The sequence below is a fragment of the Callionymus lyra genome, chromosome 4 (genome assembly GCF_982586985.1).
Source record: "Callionymus lyra chromosome 4, fCalLyr1.hap1.1, whole genome shotgun sequence".
In the NCBI taxonomy this organism is placed as follows: Eukaryota; Metazoa; Chordata; class Actinopteri; order Syngnathiformes; family Callionymidae; genus Callionymus; species Callionymus lyra.
In genome coordinates, this window is record NC_141821.1 from 20415165 (window position 1) to 20442866 (window position 27702).

General features: G+C 37.9%; 1 protein-coding gene across 1 annotated transcript in view; it reads left to right on the top strand.

Annotated features, from left to right (window-relative positions):
- Positions 1-27702, top strand: part of ctnnd2a (catenin (cadherin-associated protein), delta 2a) — a 236376-nt gene that overhangs the window by 152626 nt on the left and 56048 nt on the right. The window contains exons 13-14 of the mRNA XM_087789092.1: positions 9945-10077; positions 19375-19588. Of these exons, the coding sequence (XP_087645218.1) occupies positions 9945-10077; positions 19375-19588 (347 nt within the window). The remainder of the gene's footprint in view (positions 1-9944; positions 10078-19374; positions 19589-27702) is intronic.

Consider the following 27702-nt stretch of genomic DNA (forward strand, 5'->3'; position numbering starts at 1 on the left):
CGAAATTTGAGCACTGTAACGCAGTGCGATTTGAGACACAGCATAAGATGGCGGCCGTTGAGGGTGGAAAGTGCCCATTGAACTGCACTCAATTTTCTGGCCATTTGAGTGCACGTAGCGTACTACAATTTCGCACACTGCTCAGTGTTAACGTACTTGCGTAGTCAAAATATTAAATGTAAGTGCAGAATTGCACTATTTGGGACACACCATGTGTTTCCATACAAAAATAAATACTTCATGGTTAACTAAGAAGTAATAATATTTCAAGTCATGTTACATGGCCCAACAGATGGTATGGTCCAAATCAAAGTATATGAAAGTACCTTTAAAGGTGTCAGTGTTTAAGAACTGAGATTATGGGTTTTAAGATTTATACCTTTTTATTGTTTTTTGTCAATAATATGCTGTTGATCATCTACGTGAGACCACCTGCCTGTATTTATGCGGCCCTTGTGAGGTAAAAAGAACCCCAAAAAAAAAGACTGATCGTGATGAAGTATTAGCTTTAAATAGTACATTATATTGATAATATTAGCACTTTTTCGTAAATATAAGTTTCTGCTTTTGTTTATAATGTTAAATTAAGTAATAAATTTGCCCATAACTCGACAAAAAATGTTTAACAGCAAGAATCGCTTGGTTATATAACAATTGCTTATTTTTATTGTCCATCCTTCTGCTTGAAAACAATCACAGTGGAACATGTGGACATTAAATTACCACTTTAACCCCTTTATATGTGAATAAATCAGTAGTTTCACGTGCATGATAAGAGAAAACAGGATAAACCCAAGAAGACGATCAAGATATAACCTGAAGTGGTTCATTGGTTTTACGCTAATACCCAATTTCAAGCCTCATAATCCGATAAATTATATTTTCGTATTCGTTTAAGGCGGGGAAAGATGAGGGAACTAGGATTTTATATGTGTCCATCAGCTTCTTCCTCAATCACTCTCTTCTTCTTTTGTTAGACTCGTTCCTACATTTCATTTATTCCATGCAGTCTTTTTTTGGTTCAACCTCCTGAGACTCTCCCAACGATGAAGATTCTGGTGACAAAATTGATTTTTATCCTTTTTTTTTTTTTTTTGTCTGGGCAATGGTTGCAAATAATAAAAAATCGAGTTAGAGAAATGAGAGAGAGTAAAAGGGGACGTTTGTCTGAGCAGAAAACGAGCGAAATGGATGAAGAATCTTTTATATTGACTGGATTTATGAAGCAGGCGAATTGTCCTCTTTTCTTCTTAACGGTTAGCAATCAAAAGTTCATTATCACCTCTCGAGTCATCAATGTTTGTTTGTTGCAGGTGTAGCAGCTTCATTGTTTCCTTTCTTCAATTCTGCGTTCACAACTGAAAGTCTCCGGTTAATTTTCCCAGAATATTGGTTTAATCTATCAAGTCCCCACGAGACCAGTGCTGGGTCCCAAATCACGCACTTCTGCACTTAAACTTAGTATTTTGAGTGCACAAGTAAGTAAGTAAGTAAGTAATATTTATTTATATAGCGCTTTTCGAGAACAGGGTCACAAAGCGCTTAAACAATCAAAACAATACTCAAAAAAGTACATACTTTAAAGATCAAGATAATACTGAGAACACAACAGGAGTTCGAGAAATTCAAGGAAAAGCCTGAACAAATAGAAACGTCTTAAGATGTTTCTTCAAGCGCACAAGTGCGTTCACGTTGAGCAGTGTGCGAAAATGTAGTGTGCAATGAGCACTCAGTTGGTGCACTCAAATGGCCAGCAAATTGAGTTTGGACACTTTCCACACTTAACAACGGCCGCCATCTTAGTGATGTAGATGACGCTAAACTGTGTACTCAATGTGTACTATAAACCAGTGCACTTGGAGAAGTGCGAGATTTGGGACACCGCTCAGATTGTAGGTACAGGCCCCTCCCCTATCTGTCCAATCCAGGATACGGTGCGCAGTTAAGGACATTTTCAGGTCTCTGGTTTGAGGGAAACTGAAACATTTGTTAGTCCAAACTGACTCAGACAAATTAATCCAAATGAAATTGACTCAGATAAACCTTTGTCTGATCCAACGCCCTCGGGCTTCAAAATAAAAACCAATCAATTTTTACTGATCAGTTCAAATTATTTAATTTATTTTTAATTATTTAATCTGTTACGATTTACTTCTGTTTTGTTTCAAGTCGGTCAATACGAGATTAGTTTATAATGATGACAGTCCAGGATTTTAAAAAAAGGTAAAATTAAATTTACAATGAAAGTCAAAATGAAAACAATAAAATAAAAGACATTTAACCAGAGTAAATGGGTTTACTGAAGACAAAAATAAGCCTGGACAAGTACAAAAATACTTAAGATATAAAATTGACTGACATACGTGTACTTAGTTGAATTGTATATGATTATGAAAAAATTCAATTAGTATTATATTAAATGTAAAGTAAGAATACTCAACCTTTTTTATATCACCGACCGATCAACTCGAACCCTGGCCCGTATTTAGTAGTTTTTTTTACTCCTTTAAACTTGTTTACAGGTTAATTTTTTCAGTAAACCTGACGGAAACAGGCGTCTTGAGAGGTTAACAGTGACTGGCTCATGTTGTTTCAGCTAATTAGAAAATTAAACAAGAAAACAACATTGTTATAATAACACAGTAATAATAAATTCAACAGAAATTAAGTTGTTTTCTTTCTGCACGACCCTTTAACAACACGACAGATACCTGGCCCCGGCCCCTGGAGGATGATCTGTGTTGATTATCTTTTCATGAACTCACATTGACACAGTCATATTTATAGATCGTCCAGGTTTATTCGTGCCCATTTCATTTTCTATTGATTCTTTTCTTTGTTTATTGAGGGAGTTAACTTCCTTGTATCCCACTGCCCTTCAGAAGAACTGGTCCACCTCACTGCTAAAAGTTCTACTGTGTTGTGGCTCCAGGTTTAGACTCAAACTTTACGTTAAAACCGTCATCACTATTTTTACCATTTCATTTGTATTTCTATTTCGATGTTCATTTCTCCTGCCTGTTATTTCGTGTTAACACAAGTATGCACCTCGTGCTGACATTATTAGAGAATTAAAGTGTGTGTGTATAGCATTAAAAAGGCCTTAAATGTCAGCATATAATACCAGCAATCCTGTTAGTCATGAACTTCAGACATTCCCCCTGAACTTTGCGGATTGCTGATCATGCAATATTTGTCGGACAGGCGTGACGAATCACAGAGCAGCTCTTGGTGTTTCATATTTATGACGAATGGCGGCTCTGACCCACATTAACTGGCCAAGAAGATAGGAAAAATCACTGACCAGCGAGATAGGAGGAGGAGAAAAAAAAAGGACATCTGCAAAACAGATGGTTTGATGAGCAACAGTGAATCTCACAGTCTAATAGCTTAGTGTGATTTTTTTTTTTTCTTTCTCTGAAATCATTTCATCACAGCAGTGGTGTGTTCGCATATTAGAAGGTCCAAATATCTTTTTTTGTTCTTGTGAATTTTGGATCGTATACGTGAAAAATAAAAAAAAATAACCATATGTAAAAGTATATATATATATACTGCATATGTATATATAGGCCGTTATTACCGCACCTCACTTATGGTGCCAACAAAACAATGAACACCTATGCTGCCGTTCTATATAGAATTTAAATTCTACATCCGATCTTTAGCTGTGATTGGTTGGCTGGGCGGCAAAGCCTCATGGGAGCTGTACAGGTCACTGTTACCAAGAGGGTTGTTGAGAGGGATGGCACCTGCAATGCAATGTTGGGTTCCCAAGTTAAAATTGTCAATTTAAAGAAATACACATTTAAGCGGTACTAAATAAATAAGGTACTACAGTATATGTATACTCACTTGACATGCAAAGAATTTTACTTTAATTTTAAACCACAAGTGTACAAAGGTTCCTTCAAAGCAAAGGACTATTGTTTGCAAAGGAGAGAAGGATGGATTCACTTTTCTTTCAATCATAATGAAACTTCCCGAGGATCAGGATCAAGGTTTATTTTTGCTCATATCGCGGAGGATTAATTGAACTCCGTGTTAAGGACACAGAAGCTGTTATGAACGCGGAGGAATGTTGAAGTGTGAACGACCGTCGTCACAAGGTTAAGAATGCTCAATGACGCAAACACTGAAATGTGTAAATGTCTTTTTTTTTTCCATGAAGTTGAACGGATGTGAACTTGGTCGCTTTAATTCCTGTCCTTCACTGGAGCATTTTTCTCAGCCTTGGCAGTTTTCCCAGATAGAATTCTAATTATATTTGCACTTTTAATTAAACAAACAGACCTGGCACTGAACCTGGAGTCAATGACTGTCCATTACTTTGACTCTTTATCTGTGGAATTGCAAAAGACCTTTCTTTCCTTTTCACCCGCACTTAATGACTGTAGGTCGATGAAGAGGAAAGCTTTCGCTTCAAACACGAGAGACCTATGAAAGTCAAATGTTGCTGATTTTTTGGTCTTTTTACTTAAGCATATAGTTCCTAAAAATGCAAGCACATAAAAACACGATACTGTAGGCTGCTGGGATTATCTAATGGCTCTCCAGCGTGTCCAACTCTGTCTGTTCTCCTTCAAAGGGGCGAGAGAGGTTGATGCATGTGTCTCGCAAATTGCCTAAATTGTTCTGTCTTCCTATTCAGTGACCTCTTTCTCTTCTTTCGCTCTTCACTTTCTGGCTGTCTCCCTCCATCGTAGCACAGAATCAAGATTGATGTCTCAGTCCTAATGAGCATCTGCTTTAGTATGCACGCTGCCAGTCTGTCCTTCCCGCATCCTCCAATCAGTGAGTGCACATGACAGGCCTGGTCCAATCAGATTAAAGAGGGACTGGCTGATCCTGTCACTCCAGGTCCACGGGGCGCTATTAAGAGACTAAGGGTGTGATTTGTCAGGATTCTAAATATAACTTAAAATGTAGATTATAGATTCATGTTTTCTTCATTAAAAACGTTTAATACTAAAATGAAAAATCGAGGTTTCATGTAATTGTAACACAATATATTGATATATATTCAATATTGTTATGTATAATTGTAACGGGTCAAATTTGGACTTGGACGTATATTTCAGTGCATTATTTGGATGGTTCACATTTTGAAACAGTTCTATTAATCTTGTCCTAATTGAATCACATTATGATCTTTTTTTTCTGGTTATTTTTCTCTATTTTGTGGATATTGTGTTCTTCCATTATAATTTGACAGAGATTTTTTGTGTTGCTTTTAATGTGTTATGTACAGTTTTTAAGATTTTACGTAGTTATGTTTTGCTTTTCTTCTCACAATTAATGATTGATGTACTTTGATCCGGATTAAGGAACATTTTAAAGGTTCACTCGAATAGGTTTTAACAGCTGCTTTGCCACAAAATACTCATTACTACTACTACCAGAGGAGATACATCTTTTCAGGCTGTTGCTCCTAAGCTTTGGAACAATCTTCCTCTCTCTTTGCGCTTGATGGATCTACTGACTCCTTTAAGAAACATCTTAAGACGTTTCTATTTGTTCAGGCTTTTCCTTGATTTTCTGGAACTCCTGTGTTGTTCTCAGTATTATCTTGATCTTTAAAGTATATACTTTATTGAGTATTGTTTTGATTGTTTAAGCGCTTTGTGACCCTGGTCTGGAAAAGCGCTATATAAATAAATATTACTTACTTAACTACTTACTTACTAATAATAATAAACTAACTATTGTTTGACTGTTGTGACAAAAGTGTTCAATCGAGAGCATCTATGGAGGTATTTTTCAAGATGTTGTTCTTGTTTTTTTGTCAAGTGTTGCCACTTGAATTTGTTTATTGATTTTATTGTGTTTTGTGGCTCTAAACAGTCATGTGAGCTGAGCTCCTTGGCAGACGTATGCGCTGCGTGAGCGATGTTTAACTGGGTTCACTCGTCTTCTCCTCACCGTCTTGTCCACCAGACATTTTCTTCCGTTATCTTTACGAACAGATTTAAACTTCAAAGCGCCGTGTTTAAGGTTTGTTTGGATGTTTGAAGATGTGTTCTCGTGTGAAGCTTCACACACACGGAGAATAACAATGATTTGAAACCTTCTTTTCCCCTCAGTCATAGAATATTAAGCTCGTCTGTGTCATAGATCACAATTCGATCACACATTCTAACAGTCCTCCCACAAGACCGCGACATGTCTGAGGAAGAGTGAGATACTCCTGTTTGAAAAAGAATGAACCTTTGATGAATCTTTACTCGTCATGTGTAGCACTTTTTTTGCCTCCTGACACCAGTGTGTGTTTGTGAATCAAAGCGCAATACAGCCTTCACCTTTGTCGCAGTTCTGCCTGTGCCCCCGCCTCCCTGCCCACGCCAAACCCCTGCCTTTATTTCCAATATGTCAGAGTGCTCTTGTGCCATTCAAAGTCTCTCTGTGCGTCACACCTCTGCTTTCCTCGAGAAAATGTCAGCGAAACCTGTCCAACTCCAAACAGACGACATCGAGCCAAAGTTGCGTCTTCCTTACTGAAAATATCACTGATGTGTCAGAAAAATTGATAAAGGTTCAGTGACGAAGCAGACGGGCAGACTAAACCAAAGCCAGTGTCTTTGAGAACAACAAGAGGAAACGTGAACGTAAGAGCAAACAGGTTTGTTGTAAAAGGAAAACAATGTTTGATAACCCGTCACTTGGAGTCCATGATAGTAATAGCTAAGATATAGGTTTACATTTTAGTGTTATTTAAAGTAAGACAAGAGAGTTTTTCGTATTGTGTGTACACTGTAAAAACATCACAGCCCCATTTATTTATGTGTGCGGTTAGGAATCTGAAAAAGTAATTAAACAAAGTGTAACATTGTCCACACTCGTCCACTTCCTGCTGACTAATGTTCAATTTGTTAATAAAAGGTTCATCTTTAGAGAGAACGTTGCTCTGTGAGCTCATAGTCGTCCGTGTTAAAGTGACGAACCTCAAAACAGTGGCTTCAGATGAATCCACAGTTCCCAGACAAGTTCAATCCATCTCCCTGCTCCTCCCAACCACATCCACAGGTGACCGTAAACTCTCCTCTTTTATCTCTCCCTCCATCCTCCATCTCCCTACCAGGGGTTTTTAATTAATGGCAGGGCCATGATGCTTATCTTATCAGCACATCGCTCTGCTTTCTATTAAGTATACTGCCGGAGCCGCGAGGCCGCGGGCGATGGATGACTCTCGCATGCAGTCATACATATTAACTCACGCATTGATGTGTACATGTGACTATACTGTGTAAACAAACATGGAAATGGAGGATCGTCGCCACGTATGCATAAACACGCCGCCTCGACGGTATCTGTTTGATTCAAGGCGTTTTGTTTGAGGGTCTCTCCGACTTAAATCCCCCTAAATGCCTTGGGAATTCCTCTCACTCTCTCTCTCTCTCTCTCTCTCTCTTCCATCTCAATTTCTCCTCCACCTCCCTCCTCATCCTTGCTTCCTGGCTGAATGAACACTTATCATTCGCCTGATAAAGAGCCGTCCACGCTGGAGCTCACTTTATCTTGGAGAGCCATGTTTGCTCCGTGTGAACAGTCTGCTTTTCGCAGATATTTCATAAACTCTGCTCTCTTGATCCGCCAGAGATGAGAGCGCCACGCGTGAAGGCTTCATTTCCCGTTCCACCAACATTATATGCATGTTAACATGCAGATTTTTAGGGTCGCCCTGTCGTTGTGAGAAATGAAACAATCTTTTTTTTTTAAATAAGGTCATGTCAATACTGTACAAATAGTAGTGAGCTTGACTTTTTCATACAGACGGGATTTTACAGGGTAATTCCGAATGCCTATAGTTCCTTAAAACTTAAAAATATACATCTTCTGTCATTACTGTAGCGACAGAGTAGAGGTGTGCAGTTTATATTTCTAAGATACCACATAATATAACTGTTGTGTGGGGCCGTGCAGCTAAAAGAAAGAAGATACATTACAGCAGGAATTGCAAAAATATACTCAAAGTGTACAAAATAGCACAAAAATATAAATTCTATTACAAATAAAATGAATATTTAAGAATATAAACATATGTTTTCTTTTTTTTACAAATTTTATTTTCATTTCAGACAAAAAAGACAGTACAGAGTAACAAACGAACAAAAAATATATATATATATATATATATATATATATAGTAAATTATATATATATATATAGTAAATTATATTATATATGTAAAAGACAGAACAAATAAAACCAACAGGACAATAAGAAACATCAAAACAAGAAAAACCAAGTGCCAGACCACAAAAGAAAAAAAATAAGTTAACATTTTCAATGCTGCAGAAAAAAAAATGTATTTACAAGGAGGTCAGAGAGTTCACAAAACTCCCTCTAGAGGAACAGCAACAATAGGTGGCATATGCTTCATTGTCATTAAACATGTTTTCTTTGTAGACTATTTACTTGAATGCACATAATATTCAAATATAAACCACAAAACAAAATAAACGTTTTTTATTTAATTTAAATGTTTTTTGAGGAGTAAAACAAATTGAAACAAATTGGGAAATTTATTTGAGTAAAAGAACCCTTAATCAAGAATGATACTTTTTAAAAAGAACCAAATGCATTTTTTCTAAAATATGTGTAAAATATTTCTACATGATCAGTTTCAAAGTTATACTTTGACCCAATGAGGGCCACAACAATACGTACTTTGCCTTGGTCTGCCCTACAGACATTCAGCAATAGGATCGTCAAATCACAAGAGGGAGCAAGACTGGGAGAGATTGTTGCAAAAAGCACATTTTGAGTATGGGAGAGGAAGATCGTTCCAAAGCTTAGGAGCAACAGTCTGAAAGGATTTCTCTCCTCTGGTCCTGAGCCGTGTTCAGGAACCATAAGTAGATTCTGATCCACAGACCTCAGAGCCCGAGCTGGGGTGTAAGGCTGGATCAGATCAGTGATGTAAGGAGGAGCCTGACCATGAATAGATCTGAAAGTAAGAACCAGAATTTTAAAGTTGATCCTGAAAGAAACTGGAAGCCAATGTACTTAATAAGTAACTAATGTACTTTTAGAACCACAAAATACAACGAAGCAGCAAGTGCCTCAGCCCGTTTTGTTTTTGACATTCTAGTATCCAGACAGGAACAAATAAACACTGTTTCTGGAGTAAATTCAATGTATAACATATGATTATTAGAGAGGACTGTGAGTGACTTCCATTTAGAGTGATTTTTTTCCGTCTGGGTTGCCTGGTAAGTTGTGAGTCTGCGACAATCTTTTCGGGATAGTTGTCTTTCAGCTCAGAAAGTGGTAGAAATGGTGGGTAGTTTGACGGGAAGGGTGTTCAGTGATGGTGTCAGACATGTGCGATGGATCAGCACATCGGAGCTGAACGCTAGAAAAGAGCATGTTTTCCTGCGAGGAGAGAGAGTGCGATTAAAAAGAAAACCAAAGCTAGATTACATGAGCAACGGAGAAGTAAAATCCCGAGGTCGGCAACTTTTGAGCTTCATTGGAAAATAGGTCCAATTTGTAATTTGATTTTTAAAATGAAAAACAGAGTTTGGCATTTGATTCATTCCCTTCCAATAGCCAAAATGACTGTGAATACAAGGTAAATATGGCATCAGATGGATTATTGCAGCTCATTATGAAGTTGAAATTGAATTCAAATGTTGGTTCTGCATACAGACACAGTTTCCTCACCTGCTGGCCTCGTCTCCACTCTCTCTTCTGCCGTTAAAAAGACATAATATTGTTTTGGTAAAGCAGATTTCTTATTTGTATTTTTTTCAAACCAGCATGGTGCCTAATCGTCGAAGCTGCGCAGTGTTTATTTGACCACGTTGACATTTTAATCTGCTGAAATATAGTCATTTCCTGAATCGACTTTGCTCATCCTTCTACGCAATCGCGCCTCTGTGTTTGTTGCTGTGATCTCGAGGTTTGTGTTGTTAACACCGCTGCCACTTGTGTGTCCACAGAGAGTTTGGTTGGAGGGATCCGGAGCTGCCAGAGGTGATCCAGATGTTGCAGCACCAGTTCCCATCAGTTCAGTCCAACGCGGCGGCGTATCTGCAGCACCTCTGCTTTGGAGATAACAAGATCAAAGCCGAGGTTTGTGTACGAGTGTGTGTGGAGGCATGTGTGTGGGTTTTTGCTCGTTGCAAGGAGAGTAAGTAAGTAAGTAAGTAAGTAATATTTATTTATATAGCGCTTTTCCAGACCAGGGTCACAAAGCGCTTAGACAATCAAAACAATACTCAAAAAAGTACATACTTAGAGGTGTCTGTAAAGTTGGTCTGCGGCTATCTGAACTTGTGGTCAGTTGGGTGTGTGAAAAAAGAAGGAGATTCTCTGTTGCATGTTTTCAAAATGACCTTTTCCAACAAGATCTCTGTGGAAGTGGATCTAAATAGAGCGTCTGCAGCAGAACCCTTCGATTGGTATACATTTGTTGAAGCTCAGAACCTCGCGGTGTTGCCGACATAGCATATTAGTTGTGTGTTTTTTGTTCTTTTTCTACTCTCGTGCTAATAAAGTGTCTTCCTCAGGCTGTTTTTTTAGACTGAGGTTCACCTGGAAGGGCAATGAAGTTCAATTATTTCCAAAGTCATTGCTGAGTCTCAGCAAAGCAATTTCAAAGGGAAAGCCCCTCCAGGGGGGCAATTTAATAACTCCTTTAATAATGCTTAAACAACGACAAAAGCATAACCAGTCCACTGATACAACACAAGGGTACACACCTGAACACAAACACACGGTAACATCCCGTGTTGTTGTGGTTCAGTAATCACTTTAACGGAGCCTGCTGTGAAATCATCGTTTCAGCCATTCGTCTTTGATTAAATGAATTTCACGAGGGTTGTGAGCTGATTATTAGAAATGCCATGAATCCATCAGGGAGCACAGTGTAATGACAGAAATGAAGGTTACACGTGTGTTATTGTTAAAGTGATAGTTCGACCAAAATTCATACTTCACTCATTTTCTACTCACCATCATGTCGACTAAGGGTTGGGATAATTTTCAGAGTAATCTGATGGCTCATGTGTTGGTCTTGGTTTTTGCAACTTGAATTTGTTTATTGATTTTATTGTGTTTATTGGTTTTAAACGGTAATATGAACTGAGCTCCTTGGCAGACGTATGCGCTGCGTGAGTGATGTTTAACTGGGTTCACTCGTCTTCTCCTTCACCGTCTTGTCCACCAAACATTTTCTTCCATTATCTTTATGAACAGATTTAATCTGTTCCTTTTTAGAGTTATAGACAAAAAAGTTTGTAAGGTAAGGTAAGGTAAAACTTTATTCATTTTAATGTAGCGACTGGAGCTCAGTGGACGCAACTTTTTTTTCAAAACAACGCCTAAAAACATCAAAATACCTCCAAAATGCTCGTATTGAAACCTCAACTACAATAATTGTTCCAGAAATAAAATTAAATAAAGTCTATATTTTAAGCTTGTTTGTAGAAGACATTTTAAAAATAACCAGCGATATACACCGGAGCTACACTGGCAAATATGGTGATCGCTTCCAAAGCACACACAGCCTACTGTATGTAATGTAATAAAGTTTATCTAAACTAATCTAATCTAAAAGGAAACAGATTACTCTGAAAATAATCCCAAACCCTTAGTCGACATGAGGGAGAGTAGAAAATGAGTGAATTTGGAATTTGGAACTATCGCTTTAGTACAATCATTAAAATATACTCGACCAATAAACTTTACCACCGATTGTATCCGAGTGAACCAACGTGGTGAAGGAGGTCTGAGATTCTTCTTTCCACCACTGGTGACACCGGCGCCGAAGCTCTGTCACTCCCTCAACAAACAGTACATCCTCATAAAAACGAAGCAGAACTTTGACTCCAAGACTGCTCGTGTTAACGGTTATTTTACTACCGGCTCCAATGCAACCGGCAGTAAAAATTCATTGTGCAGAGCATCAATAATTAAACGTGACTTATGTGTAAACAAACGCCACAAGGACTCGCTTTTCCATTCACTTCTCCACCCACATGAAGGTTCAATAATAGTCACTCTCAGACAAAGAGGATTCACAAACGACTTCCTACGTCCATACATCCTCAGATCCTACGCTTGTGAGATTGTGAGGATTCGATTTTCATGGACACTCTACTAACTTATTACTTCCTGTTTGGGTGAATAGGACATACACATGCTTAAAATGACAGCGTGTAACATTATTTCACATTTTTCCACATGTTCCCTAATCATTTATTTAATTTTGAAAAATCAATAAGTTGTCTTGACAACCTGCCTGGAGAGTCTGTGAGTGACCACAACAGCACTCTGAGTACTTCCTATAAAGTCCTGAGAGATATTATGATGAAAAAAAAACACAGGAAATTGATTGTAACACTAGAGGGAGCCAAAAACACTATTTTAAAAACTATGAATAGGGCCTTTATGTTTCTTTTCTTAACAGTTTATAGATATAAAGTTGATGCTGAGGCACTATCATTTTAAAGCTCCCCCACTTTTCATTTTGTCTCATTGTTCAGTTTCTTTTACACATTTGTTTGACATATTTAAATCTGAGCAAATAGAAGAAACCTGAACGACAATCAGCTGACGGACAACATAGTACTTTAAATGTGTGTAGACCTTCCAGTTTATTAGAACATTACTCACAACATTAAAGCAGCTTAATGAAGGCTTTGAGTGCAATAATACAGGCTCAACAATGAAAGAAAACCCTTTCCATAATTTGCCAGTCAATATTTAAAGGCTTAAAAGAGAGTCCAAGTGGTTCTTTGATATTTTTTTTGTTTGTTTCCAGATACATGTGTCTTCAAACTGTGTGTGTCATTTCAGAAGAAAAAGCTGCTTTCAAATATAAAATGGATTAAATGTCTAAACAGGCTTTGATTTCCCCCGTGAGCAAAGGCAGAAATTTGAATTAATATTTCATGCGGAACAATAAAATTGGGTATCAAGGTTTTTTTTTGGTTTTTTTTTACCACACTATGATGCAAATGTAGCAAAATAAAAATCTGTATATTGAATTTTTAATGAGTCAGACGATGACAAACAAGACTTTCATTTGTAATATTTTGTTGACCCCTTTTGGTTTCATCGTCCTTTCAGTCGGCCTAGAGACAAAGATCAGGACGAAATCATCCCTAGAAATGTAAAACCGAGGAAATGTCAGAAATGATTCATGGAGAAGTGACAGTTTGTTGTTGACTCTCCACGAGCAGCTTGTCTTCAGCTGTGACTGATGACCTGAAGCATCGCCCTTCTGTTCCCCAGCTGCGTCCTACTGTGAAAACTCCCAACTTCTGAGGGTCACTGACAGTGAAGTTTATCTACTACTGTACAAGGTGCCCAAACTATGGCCTCTAGGCCATTAGTATATACATATATAGAAATTAAAACATGAAAAAATCTCTTATTTTCCCAAATTTAACTTATCTTAAGGTGTAGGACCCCTGTATATATATATATATATATATAGTCTATCTATTGGGAGATAAATCTGACTTGTACATCTCATGACAGAGATGCCAGTCACACTAATACATGCTGCTGACTAGATCCACAGGAATGACTGGGCAGCCAAAAAATAGGAAAGAACATTTTAAAGAATGAAGGGATTTTGTCTTTTCGTTATTTCCTCAGATGCATCATTTTGAAAGTATAGAAAATGACCGTGTAGTAATTCACAGTAATCTCTCTGTTTATCTAGTGAGTGCTGTATTTCAAATGAACATAAAAATGTAAAATCACGGGTATGTGTGTCTGTTTAATGGTTGTGTGTGCATACTTTGTGTGTGTTTTTTTGGCTGGTAGAGCGCAGTATTGGCTCAGATAATATTTGACCACAAAGACAGCACATTCATCGCCGGCATCCTTTTTTAATCCTCCAGACAAACATATAGGCAACACATGCATATTGACATCTTGGCTGCTTCATACAAAACACTGAGCGTCATCACACAAGCCCACACTGTGTAACCCTAATTTTAGACCTGTCCGTCATATCATCCGTGCAGCGGTCTTGTCAATATTCATTCATTGGATTGAGCAGTTAAAGGGCGAGAACGAGCTCTGGCTATTTATCTGCCTCACAATTGCTCTCTCGCTCCTCACCAGCATCCATTTTAGTTATTGAACAGCATCATAAATAATATCTTCACGACGATTTCAGAATCTATTGCTTCGATCTGTACCATCCCTCTTAATTATGAGCTGAACTGACCATAACTCTTCCTGTCTGTGTGTGGATGTGTGTCTGTGTCTGTGTGTGTGTGTGTGTGTTTTGTGTGTGTATCTATCTATCCATCTGTCTGTCTGTCTGTCTGTCTGTCTGTCTGTCTGTCTGTCTGTCTGTCTGTCTGTCTGTCTGTCTGTCTGTCTGTCTGTCTGCCTGCCTGTGTCTTTGTGTCTGTCTGTCTTTGTGTTTGTGTGTGATTGTCTGTCTGTCTATCTGTCTGTCTGTGTCTTTGTGTGTGTGTGTGTCTGTCTGTCTGTCTGTATGTCTGTCTTTGTCTCTGTCTCTTTCTGTATGTCTTTGTGTGTGGTTATCTGTCTGTCTGTCTGTGTCTTTGTGTGTGTGTGTGTGTGTGTGTGTGTCTGTCTTTCTGTATGTCTGTCTTAGTGTCTGTCTGTCTGTCTTTGTGTTTGTGTGTGGTTTTCTGTCTGTCTGTCTATCTGTCTTTGTGTGTGTGTGTCTGTCTGTCTGTCTGCCTTTGTGTCTGTCTGTCTGTCTTTGTGTTTGTGTGTGGTTGTCTGTCTGTCTGTCTGTCTGTCTATCTATCTGTCTTTGTGTGTGTGTGTCTCTCTGTCTGTCTTTGTGTCTGTCTGTCTGTCTTTGTGTTTGTGTGTGGTTGTCTGTCTGTCTGTCTGTCCGTCTGTCTGCCCATCTGTCTGTCCATATGTCCGTCTTTCTGTCTGCCTGTGTCTGTCTGTCTTTGTCTCTGTGTGTGTGTGTCTGTCTGTATGTCGGTCTTTGTGTCTGTCTTTGTGTTTGTTTGTCTGTCTGTCTGTCTGTCCGTCAATTTGATATATTTCTACACTAAAAGTATGTGTTTATGTAGCTAAAATGGATTATTGGCACAGGTTCTGAAATGAATAATGCACACACAGTTGAATAAAAGTCAACATAAAACTGTTAGAATGAAAACGTATTCAAAGATTGTTGATATTTTATAAATGTTAATTATTTATGTTCTTAACTAAGTTTGGCCCCAGAATAAACCTAATTCATGCACATCCTCAGTAAAGAGGCTGAGATAACATAGTATTTATTATAAGGTAAAGGTGCAGTCAAATTAAACGTTAAAGTATTTTTCATGTTTGTATCCTTATATAAGATTAGTAAACGGTGCTAAATGTTTCTAAATCTGCATTAATGAACCAGAATATATGTCTCACCAAAGATTCAACTGCTTCATCTACATCTAGCATATGTTCTTAAACATCCCAGGAACATGACATGTCTGTTACATTGCACAACATTGTCCTTAACAGGGATCCCAACCTTTTTTCAAGCAGAGCAGTTTAATGTAGGCGTTAAAAATGACATTATGTGGAAGATTTTAATTGGTTTCTATGCAACAAGATAGAGTCACCGACAGAAGCTTCGGAAGAATTCTATGCTGACCATCCAATGAGCGCTATCAAAATGAAGGCATTAACATCAATTCAGTCCCAATGTATGTATTATTTATTTGAGTTATATTATAGTTGTAAAGACAATAAAATGACTCTTGGATAATGTAAAACATATGTAGCTGGATGTAAATGGTTCACAGTTAATGTAGATAAAGGTTATAATTTTCTTGACATGAACTGTTGATTGTATTAAATGAAAGTTATTTCTTAAATCAGCTTTTTTCTCAAAGCTGAATAAAACAGATTAAAAGTCATGCTTTTTTATATGTGATGAATCAAAATGAATCACAATCACTATGTGATTAAACTTATAAGAATGTGTTAAGCCTCACAGTTTGTAATGTGTGACCTTTACATGCCTACTAACTTGTTTTGATATGGTATATCTAAGCGCACTTATTTATATTATATAGTGTGATATTGTTGACAGTATATCTTTATTAAGGGTTTGCTAGAGTAAAAAACAGTCTGGAAACAGCTCAGTTAAATACCTCTTTATGTGTGACCTGCATGAGCCGACTTCCTGCCTACGTTTCAGTCTCAGTTGCAGTTGCTTTCAAGTTGTTGAATAATTCCAACTCATGAGAAATGTATTTTCTCTCAATCTGTCGCTCTGCTGCCAAACCATCTTCAACCTTTCATTTGGTTTGTAGACGTATCGTTTAACAAAGCCTTTATGAATTGTAATCTAACATTATTTTAACATTGATGGTGGTTAAATAACAAATTTTGACTAATGAGTCATTGTCATTTAAGACGGCCTTTTTCTTCAGGGCTTTGAAAGTTTTCCTCAAGTGAACCTCCTCTAATTTTCATATGTCCTTTTACATGTTTAAAAAATTCTATACAAAAACGTTTTAGCTGCCACCTAAATTTTTAGTCAAATATATCCCATCTGAGGCAATAACTTCTTCTCTCTGCCGTGTGAGATTAACGCTCATGCTGCTTATTCCCTGGTGCGAAAGCTTTATATGTGTCGCTCCAGCATACTCTTCAAATAAGCGAGTAAGCCCGGGAGTGGATTTGTCACGGTAGATTGTTGGCTCTATCATTACACGTGATAATGGAGAGAGAAATATCTGCTGCCTCCGAACATGATTAGTCCACCATAGGTCAATGTCATATTTGGCTGAGTCCAGAATGGCCCGAAGGGAAATATTAGTCGAAGGAGAGGAACTAAATTAGCTGTAGGTTAGAAGGCTCCGGAATGAAGTTTGCTTGGCTAAATTGTGAGGTTAAAGAAACCGAGAGGGCTTGCTATGTCACGCGGGGAGCATTCACGGAACCTTCAATACAAATGTAACGTTTAGTGAAAAACTGAATCTGTGACTTCAGAAGGTACATCTAAGTAAATGTAAAGCATGCAAAGTGAATTATCATCTTAGAAGGGGCCAATATTGTTTGTGTTCCAATTAGTATTTTTCTGCAATTTAATCTTATGAAGTAAACATTTTAAATAGCTGATCTGAATTATTTTGTTTTTGCACTTAAAATATACACCTTAATCCTGCATTCCAAAAGTACCTGCGAACAGTTTGTATATTTGCCAAATGTCAGGTTGGAAACTAAATTAGAACTGAGAGAACAGATATCAAATTATAATTGGTTTAAAGTCGCAGCAATTTTACTTGTACAAGGAGAGATAAATTGCATAACTTTCTCATAGAATTTCCGATTTCACTTTGAAGCAAGGGCTGCATCTTTAAGTTATTGATTATCCGAGAGACAAAAACAAAGTTCCCAGCCGGAAAAAGAGTGGATAAATTAAAATTACGGTTCACAAAACACAGTTCATCGTTGTGCACTGCTGGGTGTCTTCATAGCATTGTGTATCTCCAGAACTTTCACTCCACAAGCAAGTAAAGTTCTGTTTAAAATTGTATTTGTGTAATTCTGACACAGACAGTCACTGTGCCCTTTCATCTGGATTTGACTCACAAATAATGAACTGAAATGATTGTGATTTCATTATGTCAGTATGACACACACACATTTATGGTGGAATACTTTAAAGCAGGAAAAAGTTCTTGTTAGTCTATATTACTTTTGAAGATAACACATCACACATCGAGTTGCTGTCTTCTGCTGATTAGTGATAATGTTGTATATGTCAGGACTCAGACTTAGTTCAACCTCACATGCCACCTTCCCAGGTATGTGTCACTCCAGTTTCCGTCTGCCAATGTCTAACAGCAGACTTTCTTACTCTCCCTGTTGTCACCTCTGCTAAATGTTTTCCCCGTTATGCTGTCTCCATGGGTTACCCATTTTCACTCCCGCCAAAGAACAGCAGGAGACAAAGACGAATCAATCTGTGCTTCTAATGTTCCTTACATAGAATAAAGAAAGCAAAAAGAGGTGTGAGCAGGCCTGGTTAGACTTTCAAAGGGATACGGCGAAGCAATCGAACTTCTGTTTAAAAAACATTTGACTCAGTGAAGCGATTAGTAGGAGGTAAGTTAAGGAGGTTTGCATTGAGGTCAAAACGAGGGCAGCTAAGAAATGTTGTGGGCAATGTAACGGCAATCTTATGTAAAACCCCTTAATCCGCTTTAATTAAGTAGATAAGCAAAGTCCATTCTTTGCTGAGTCCTGAAAAGCCTCTTTCTTCTTATATCTGGTTGATATGTTTTCCTTGGAAAATCAAATGTGCACACAAAGCTAAAATTAGTTCATCTCCATTTCCATGCTCTTATATGTCCATAGCATGATTCTTATTGTTAGTTTCATGACACACTGAAAATACTATTTAATTAATTCTCTCTGCATCTTTGTTTATTGTTTTTAGTTTTCTCTTTCTGTTTATCCTTGTGATTTTGTCAGACAAGAAAAATGAAGTCTGTTTGTATCAGGTAAAAAGTCGCGTTAAGACTATTGTAACAGTTTATTTTGGTGTCTAAACAAGAAGGAGCTGTCTCGCCTGCAGTTAATACAAAACTCTGAAGCAAGAATTCAGACCCGCTCAGTAGAAGAACTCACATTTCAACGATCCTTAAAACTCTGAATTGGCTGCGAGTTTCTTTCAGGATCAATTTTAAAATTCTGGTTCTTACTCTCAGAGCTAATCATGGTCAGGCCTTACATCAGTGATCTGATCCAGCCTTACACCCCGGCTCGGGCTCTTAGGTCTGAGGATCAGAATCTACTGATGGTTCCTGAACACGCTTCAGGACCAGAGGAGAGAAATCCGTCCAGGCTGTTGCTCCTAAGCTTTGGAACGAGCTTCCTCTCCCTCTGTGTTTGATGATCTACTGACTTCTTGGAGAAACATCTTAAAACATATTTACATTTTTTTTTTCCTTCATTATTCTATCGTCTTGACCATTTAACGTTTTTTTTTTTATTTGTATGTATTTTTCACTTTGTATTGTTCTGTTGTTTAAGCACCTTGCGGCTCTGGTCTGTGAAAGGAGCAAAGTAACATAAAGGCCATAAGACCAGTTGAAGGTCATCCTTAACTTTATGGATAGAAAATAGAAGTGAAAGTATTTTTGTTGTGGGGTGTTGCATCTTGCTGTGAAAACATTCTTTTATCTGGAAAAATTGTATTGATCTTTTTTGTATTAAGCACATATAATAAGAAGTATAGCAGTAAGGCGCTTTTATAATTTTGCATCTATGAGCTTTTATGTTAGTTAGCATGTGTATAGAAATAGTTTGTTCCATATATGTTATGATGAAACCAAAATGAAAGGAAAAGGAAGACAGGATAAATCAAAAAATGTAAACGTATCCTCATGTGTTCACCGTCGGCCGTTCTCTCCTCAGATCCGGAGACAGGGAGGAATTCAGTTGCTGGTGGATCTACTGGATCACAGGATGTGCGAGGTCCACCGCAGTGCCTGCGGGGCCCTCAGGAACCTGGTCTACGGCAAGGCCAATGATGAGAACAAAGTGGCTCTGAAAAACTGCGGCGGGATCCCAGCGCTAGTCCGTCTGCTCAGGAAAACTGCAGATGTGGAAATCAGGGAGCTTGTCACAGGTAAGACTGAAACAACTTGTATTTACATATATGTATATGTTTAACGGTTGCTGTTTTTCTGTTGCTGTTTGCATCAAGCTAATCTGACAAACTTCAGTCCACGTGTTGAACTTCAACATAAAGACACACTTCTGCTAATGCGACCAACTCAAAATTGACTTTATAAAATGCCATAAACTATAAAATCATTAAAATAAATCAACTTGCACCTGACTAAGGTGACAAGGTTATATGGTTTAAACTTACATAGAACTTTATCTGGTTTTCTGCACTCAAAGCACTTTACACTAAGTCACCCATTCACACACACAGACTGATGGGAGTAGGCTGCAACGCAGCGCGCCAGCTCGCTATCATGAACAATCAGGGTTAAATGTCAGGGACACAACAACACAATTATATCTGGAGCTGGGATTGAACCCACAACTTCTTAGACACAATCCAACCACTCTACAGTCTGTGCTATGTTTGGGGCCTAGTGGTGAAGTAAAGATACTGCACTTTCACGCAATCATCACAAGTTTAATTACCACCAGTTGCTGTGAGTCAACACAATTGTTAACTGGATGTCATTTTGTTTACTTCAGTTTATGTCTTTTTCTTTACACAACAAGGGGCAAAATGAGCTCCTTGGCAGATGTATAGGTGCTTAATTATTATTGAAAAATGATTTTTCAATCGAGTTTCACCAAGGTTTATATCCTAAACACATTGAATTCAATCATTTTTGATGCCGTGTCCTAGTGAATGAGTTGAATTAGTCGATGATAAAACCGATAGTCAAGATTGTCCATGAATGCGGTAATAAATGTGGTGCCAAGTGAGAGATCTGGTGCCAGCTTAGAGTCAATCAATTTCAAGCAGAAATATTTGTGTTTCAAGTTTAAAGAATCAAGGGAAATATTTTCCTTTCATTGAAATTCTTTGTGTGACGTCAAACGCTGCTCTTCACGTTACCTTGACACAGCCTCGCTTTGTTTTCGTTCATTTCATATTCTTTTTAAAAAAGATGGTTTGAATTCATCCTGAACTAACCAAGGCTGCTCTTGTTTGGCTCTATTTTGGAATCCACAGTTGCATTCCATCTGAATGATGCTCAGTCTTCACTCACGGCTCTTATCTTTTGACGAGTATCACACCAACGCACGACTTATGAAAGGAAAGTAGAGGCAGCAAGTCCAAAATGTATTTACCTCCTAACAGCTCTTTCTGTCTCTTTTACATTGAAAGGTGTTTGTGTTCTTGTGAAACACCGATTAAATTATGCTCTTAACCATTCTAGCAAGATATGTATTCTTTGTTTCGAGAGAAAAAAACGCTAAAAACGTATGTTTGTAACGCAGGCAAAGTACTTTGACTATATTTATTTAGGCCTGATGGATTCAAACAGTAGTTCATGTTTGAACGACCTAAATCAAAATGTAACGAAAAGTAACGAATGAAAGTTATTATAGTAGCAGCAGTAATAACACAACTTAAACAGACAGCTCATGTGACCCCACAATTATTCACACAACAATAAGGATAACAACAACATTTTAGTTGTTTACAAACATTTATTTTTATTTATCAGGACCATAACTTTCAATATTTGTACATCCATCCATTCTACCGCTTATATCCATTCCCTTATGAGGGTCGCGGGGGGCTGGGACCTATCCCAGCTTCTTCAGTGGAGGGACACTGAACGGGGGACACCCTGGACAGACACACAACCATTCACACACACACTCATACCTATGGACAATTTCCCCAAGTTCCCAATCCACCTCTGTATGTGTTTGGACCTGTGAGAGGAAACCGGAGTGCCCGGAGTAAACACACGCAACACGGGGAGAACATACAAACTCCACACTTAAAGGTCGTGAGTTGCCTCTTTCCAGACCTGGAAGCGTTCCACAGTGTGCTGCAATTTTTGTTATAAATCCAAAATATGTTGATTCGACAGAGTTTCATAGCGACAATTAACATTTTGAGAAAACTTGTCTCAGGTGCATCATAGGACGCCTACGGGCAAAACATCCTGACCACAGTCGTAGAGAACATACTTTGTACTTGTCTGTCATTAGCATAACATTAGAAATATAACATTGAAATGTTATATTTAAAGTCTTCATTTCTTTCTTTGCAATTGAATTGATTCATTTGACTTTTTTGTGTGGACAAATGTTCATTTTTTGCATGTGTTTGACAGAGGTATGACCTACTTGAGAACTTTAGTTCGAGCGAAGCAGTTACTAGTGAAGTGTGTGGTGGCTCGTTGAGAGCGAAGAACCCTGGTGACACTTTTATCATGATCTCTTGTATGGCCTCACCTCGCTTCTCTTGTTTATCTGCAAACAAACGGGTCCTCCATGCCATCAACATATTGACCAGTACCCTGGACTATCTGAACATCTCTTCCATTGCTCCCATCTCTTCTTCTCAGAAGATCCACGTTGTAGCTGCAGGACCTCAGATAAGCGGAACATGTGCAGGCTCATTCCAGGTCTAGACATTTCCCAAGATAAAGGCCAATCACATTCAGACAGAGAGAGTCAGACAAAGAGCCTGTGATGCTCCGAATACAAAGATAAAGATCCACTGGTGTGTAGTTTGACCTCTGACCACAATTGTTCCACCGTGGCATGACACTATCTTCTCAAATAAAACATCATCTGCAGACTCATCCATGTGGGTCACTAGATCTCTGTGATGATCGCCGGAGTATTATCAAGAGCCGCACGAGGAGCTGTGCAGGGGAATGAAAGCAAGATTGACGAATTAACTTTGTGAAAGAGAACTTTTCAATTCCATATTGCTTTCTGAAAGCCATCTTTGTAGGGTTATTCGGAATCCATTCATAAAGTCGGTATGAGTCACATATGAGGTTTAACTTGTTGTGGTTCTCTTGGTTAGATTTATCTGGTGAATGTATAGTAACCAGGAGGAGATTAAGGTTGTTGCCTGCATAAGTCAAGGTCAGATCAGCAGCAGATTATGAACCCCATACATGCTGACTGCACACTACTGAAAATAAATGATATTCAAGGTCACAGTTTGAATCAGTGATGGTCTGATGAAGCTTCACGAAGCAGTGACATCATCTTCAGAGTCCGATAGATGGCGGTCTCTGCACTATTTTTTCTTTGTACTGAACAACTGTTCTAAAGAAACATTATCTCATTTTTGAACTGATGGCGCCACCTACTGACCTCTAAACAACATGACACTGTTTCATGAAGCTTCATCAGCACATCACTAGTTTGAATGTATTTCATCAGAGAAGGTAGTCGTACTTTTTTGAATTTCCGTCTGCTTTTTTTTTAATTTTCTTTCTATTTTTCAAAATAATTAAAAAACGGAATAAGCTGATAAAATATTCAATAGGAGAAACAGAACAAGTTATCATCTGGGTCCACAAACTATTTGAAGGTGCATCTCAAACTACCGTCAAATGCCGTCTAATGTATCTATCAAAGACAGACAAAGGTATCTAATTATATAGATAAAACCGTAGATTAGATCAATTTAAAGGGGGACATGTCGAGTTAAAATTCAAGAGCAGCTTTATTTGCTAGTACATATTGGTTTATACACATGGAATAATCTGTGGCTATCTATGTCTTCAGAATTAGTTGGTACAAAAATTAGAAGAGGATAAAAGATAAACATATATACATATATATACATACATATATAAAAAATATTCTAAAAAATCTAAATAAAATCATCTTAACAGAGGTTTTGGTGGTGATCATGAAGATATTGTAATTGAATTTTATATTTTTAAGTTTCCTGATTGTGTCTTTTTCAATCGCATCCTATTGTTCAACGTTTGCTGTGAATTAACTTTGGGTCGACTAGATCATTCTGTAAAGTCTTTTCAATGAAGAAATAAAAAAAAGCTTTTTATTTTGAATGTTTGTTGTTTTCTCTTTTTATTTATCATTTAACTCTGTTATCACAAACTCATGAGCCACCAGAGAAGACACATTAGTGAACACCATCTCATTTCTTATAACATTATAACAATTATATCTGATATAATTTGACTCGAATGTTTGGTTCTATGTTGCTGAAAATATCTGGACACTTGTTAAAATCATACATTTTCAGAATAAAACACCACTTCTGTCTCAATGTGGCCTCATCCTTCTACTAGTTTGTGTTTCCTTAAAAAGAGCCTCCCAGCCAAAATATGTTTTCATGATGCATATATAACTCTCGGTATTTAACTCTCTGTCTGGCCGGAGATTTCGTAGCTTGTTGCTAACGACTGAGCCTGTGAGAGGAAGGTCTGTTTAATAAAACATGCCCCCTTGAGGCCTAACAGGCCTCACCCTCCCCTTACAACTCATACTCTCATTTATTCATGAATTCATGCAATCATCTCCACATTTCCCCAGACCACCCGCCTACTCGGAAACTGTCCGTCAAGTGTCTGAAGGGAATCGGTTGCAATAAGGAGAGAGAGAGAGAGAGAGAGAGAGAGAGAGAGCAGGAGGTGGAAATCCGAGGCAGGAAGACACGTCTGTGGAAGAGTATGATGTCATTTTTTTTTTTTTTTTTTGGTCACCTGACTGGTTTTCCCATAAGGATGCTGTGTCTGCTGGAGCGTTACAGATCTATGTTTCTAGAGCAGGTAGGTGTGTCCGGCGAAGTGTGACTGTCTTGAATTTGGCAATTTGACTCACCAGATGACACGTTGTCCTTGCCCCATAAAATGTTGTTATGAATCTCACGGAATTAGAAATTGACGGTGGAGATAAATACATGGACTGTGGGAGCTGATATACACAGCCTGGCCAAAGAAGAGAAATAAAAAGCCACTTTATTTATAACTTTAAACCCAACACTCTTGACTCACATGTTTTTAAATGTTGAATGCAGTAAGTCCCTCAACTTGACCATGTTTTGAAGATTTTACTTTATAAAGTTCTCCTCTGTCTGAAATCTGGGCGAACGAGAGGTTACGAGAGCATAGTCCATTATGACGTAATAATGGCTTCACTCCTCCCCCCCCCCAACTGTAATCACGCCCCACTTGTTTATACAACAAGTCCCTGAAGGTGAAGACTTCCAGGATTGAGGACAAGCTGTGACTAATCTTGATGTTTGGCCAATCACAGCAGAGTAGGTGTAGTTATAGTTAAAAAGATTTAATCTCCAGAAAAACAAAGTGTATTCAGTGTTTTGTACAAACAGATACATACTGATGATACAATAGAGTCCAACATATATTTAAGATGCACTTAAATCAACACATTGGTTGACAAGTTGACTTTACTGTGTTAAAGACTTGTTGAGTTTATGCCCAATCTTGTATGTTTAACTTAAATCCCCAAAAACTTCACTAATTTTCTACTCACCCTAATGTCGACTAAGGGTTGGGATTATTTTCAGTGTAATGTGTTTTTTTTTTTTTTAGAATTATAGACAAAAATGTTTGTTCATTTTAATGTAGCGACAGGGGCTCAGTGGACAAACTTTTTTCAAAAAGACAGAAGCAACAGCCTGAAAAGATTTCTCTCCTCTGGTCCTGAATCGTGTGCGAGGAACCATCAGTAGATTCTGATCCACAGACCTCAGAGCCCGAGCTGGGGTGTAAGGCTGGATCAGATGTGTGATGTAAGGTCTGACCATGAATAGATCTGAAAGTAAGAACCAGAATTTTAAAGTTGATCCTGAAGGAAACTGGAAGCCAGTGAAGAGTTTTAAGGATCGGAGAAATGTGAGTTCTTCTACTAGAGCGGGTCAGCGGAATCAACTGCAGGCGAGACAGCTCCTTCTTGTTAAGACATGAAAACAAACTGTTGTAATAGTCCAGACGAGAAGACACAAACGCATGGATTACAAGCTCCAGATCATGTTCCGACAACATTTGACTACAGTTGAAGGAAACAGTTTCTGGTCAGTTTTCTGCAGTCTTGAACAAGAGACATGACTTTATCAAATACAACACCCAGGTTTCTCAGGCTCAGTTTGACAGACTGATTTAATTCACCCAAGTACTGACTCAACCCTGGAACCTTATCATCAGGAGCAATCACCAGAGTTTCAGTTTTGTCCACATTTAGCTGCAAAGTGTTTTCAGCCATTGTTTGATTTCTAGCAAACAATTGACTAAGCTGTTCAGCCTCTGGGGCTCAGTTGGATCAAAAGAGCAGTAGAGCTGGATGTCATCAGCAAAAATGTGATAAGAAACATCAGGAAATCTCTGAATGAATTTACAGAGGGGAATCAAGTACAGCAAAAACAATAAAGATAAATAAGGAATTGTTCCGGAAAAAAATAAGATTATATTTTACGCTTCTTTGTGGCAGACGTTTAAAGAAAAATGCGCAAGTACACTATATTTACCATGAGTATTTCCTGTTAATATTGTTAATGCGTCCACTGAGCTCCAGTCACTACATTAAAAGGAACAAATATTTTTTTCCATTACTATAAAAGAACAGATTACTCTAAAAATAATCCCAACCCTTATTCCAAGGTCAAGGTGACCAGAAGGCCTGGAAACAAATCAAGGTGAACGACCCCCACCACTGCATATGTATCTATGGGAGGTTGTTTGTTTGCAGCCACCGGGTCACTTTGACCCAGAGGCAACACAAAGTATAGAAATGGTAAAATCCTAGAAAGACCCCCCTGAAGGGGACGAGGTCCAGTGGGTAGATCTGAGATGGAACTTTCTAAAAATGGGTTGCAATCTCCATCAGCAAACACAGGCAGCAGAAGAAAGAAGTGAAGTGGTTCGTCACGTGTGGCGAGTTTGCCGGTGCGATTATCTGGATGTGTGCGCTTGTGAAGATTCCAGCTCGTGAAAAGAGTGGGTGAGAGGCGGGAGGTGGAGATGAAAGAAAGAGGACTTGTGAAACAAGTGGCTGATTAGAAAAAGTGAAAGCAAATGTTGCCAAGTCAACACACAACACACACACATGTGTTCACACACACATTCACACAGCACTTTAGCAGTTGATTGCTGCCAAACACCAAGAAGGTCATCGCCTTATTAACAACCTCCTCTACCAATTGTCCTCTCGAGCTCTGCCTCAGACGAATGCACTCATCCTTGTTCTCTCTCTCGCGTCCTCACTCTTAAGAAGCCTTTCTTTCGTTTAAACTCAAGGAATTCAATTGCATTTCCTCATGAAAAACTTGGCGAAAGAGTGAATAGTTGAGAGCTTACTAATGTCACAATTTGCTTCGTGATTTACAAGAAAATAAAGTGAAGTTTAGTGTCAGATCGGAGCTGTAACCGCCCGCACATGAACACCCATGACTCTGAACTGATTTTTAGATGATATTTTGTACTGCACAGATGAGTGAGGTCAGATTTAAAAACATCTATGTTCATATTTTGTGATGTAGAGTCAACGCTCACAATAAAAATCACCTTGACTCACACTATATTTATGTGATTTTTTTTTAAATATGGCTGGTACTTTTCAGATAACATTTATGTGCCAGAAACTTTTCCTTAACATTCTAGGGGAACAGAAGGTCAACCTCGCACAAAGAGAAGATTTACGCTATTAAACAGTAATTCATACTTTCCTGCTCACACTAGAGTGACAGGGTTACACACTGACGGATCTTTTGTGTTGATTTGTAAGCAATGTAACACAGAATATAAAGCTGTGGAAAAAAGTAGCATGTCGGTAGAAAGTGTGAGCTTCATCATTTAATATTTATTTTTAGTTACAGTTTTGTACATTTATTGTTATTAATATTGTTATTCAACTTTATTTGAAATTATTGATTCAATATTCCAGTATATTTTATATATGATTTAAGTGGAACATCTTATCTTCATTTAAATAGGAATTAAAAGAAAGGAGACAAATACAATTAACAAAAAATGAATAAAAAAAATACATACAAATACTTATAATACATTCAATGACTGAGAGAGTAAATTAAAATGCATTTGCAGATTTACAGTACAATGTACTGTTTTATTCAGTAGTATAATGCAAACATTTTATAATTGTACTTTATTTATTTAAAACTAAAATGGAAGTTGTATTAGTACATTTTGAATCTGTGTTTATTAAAACAAATCATAAATTAAATAAAATGCTGCCTGGAAAAAGTTTCTGATTGTTACTGAATTAACGGATTTAAGAGAA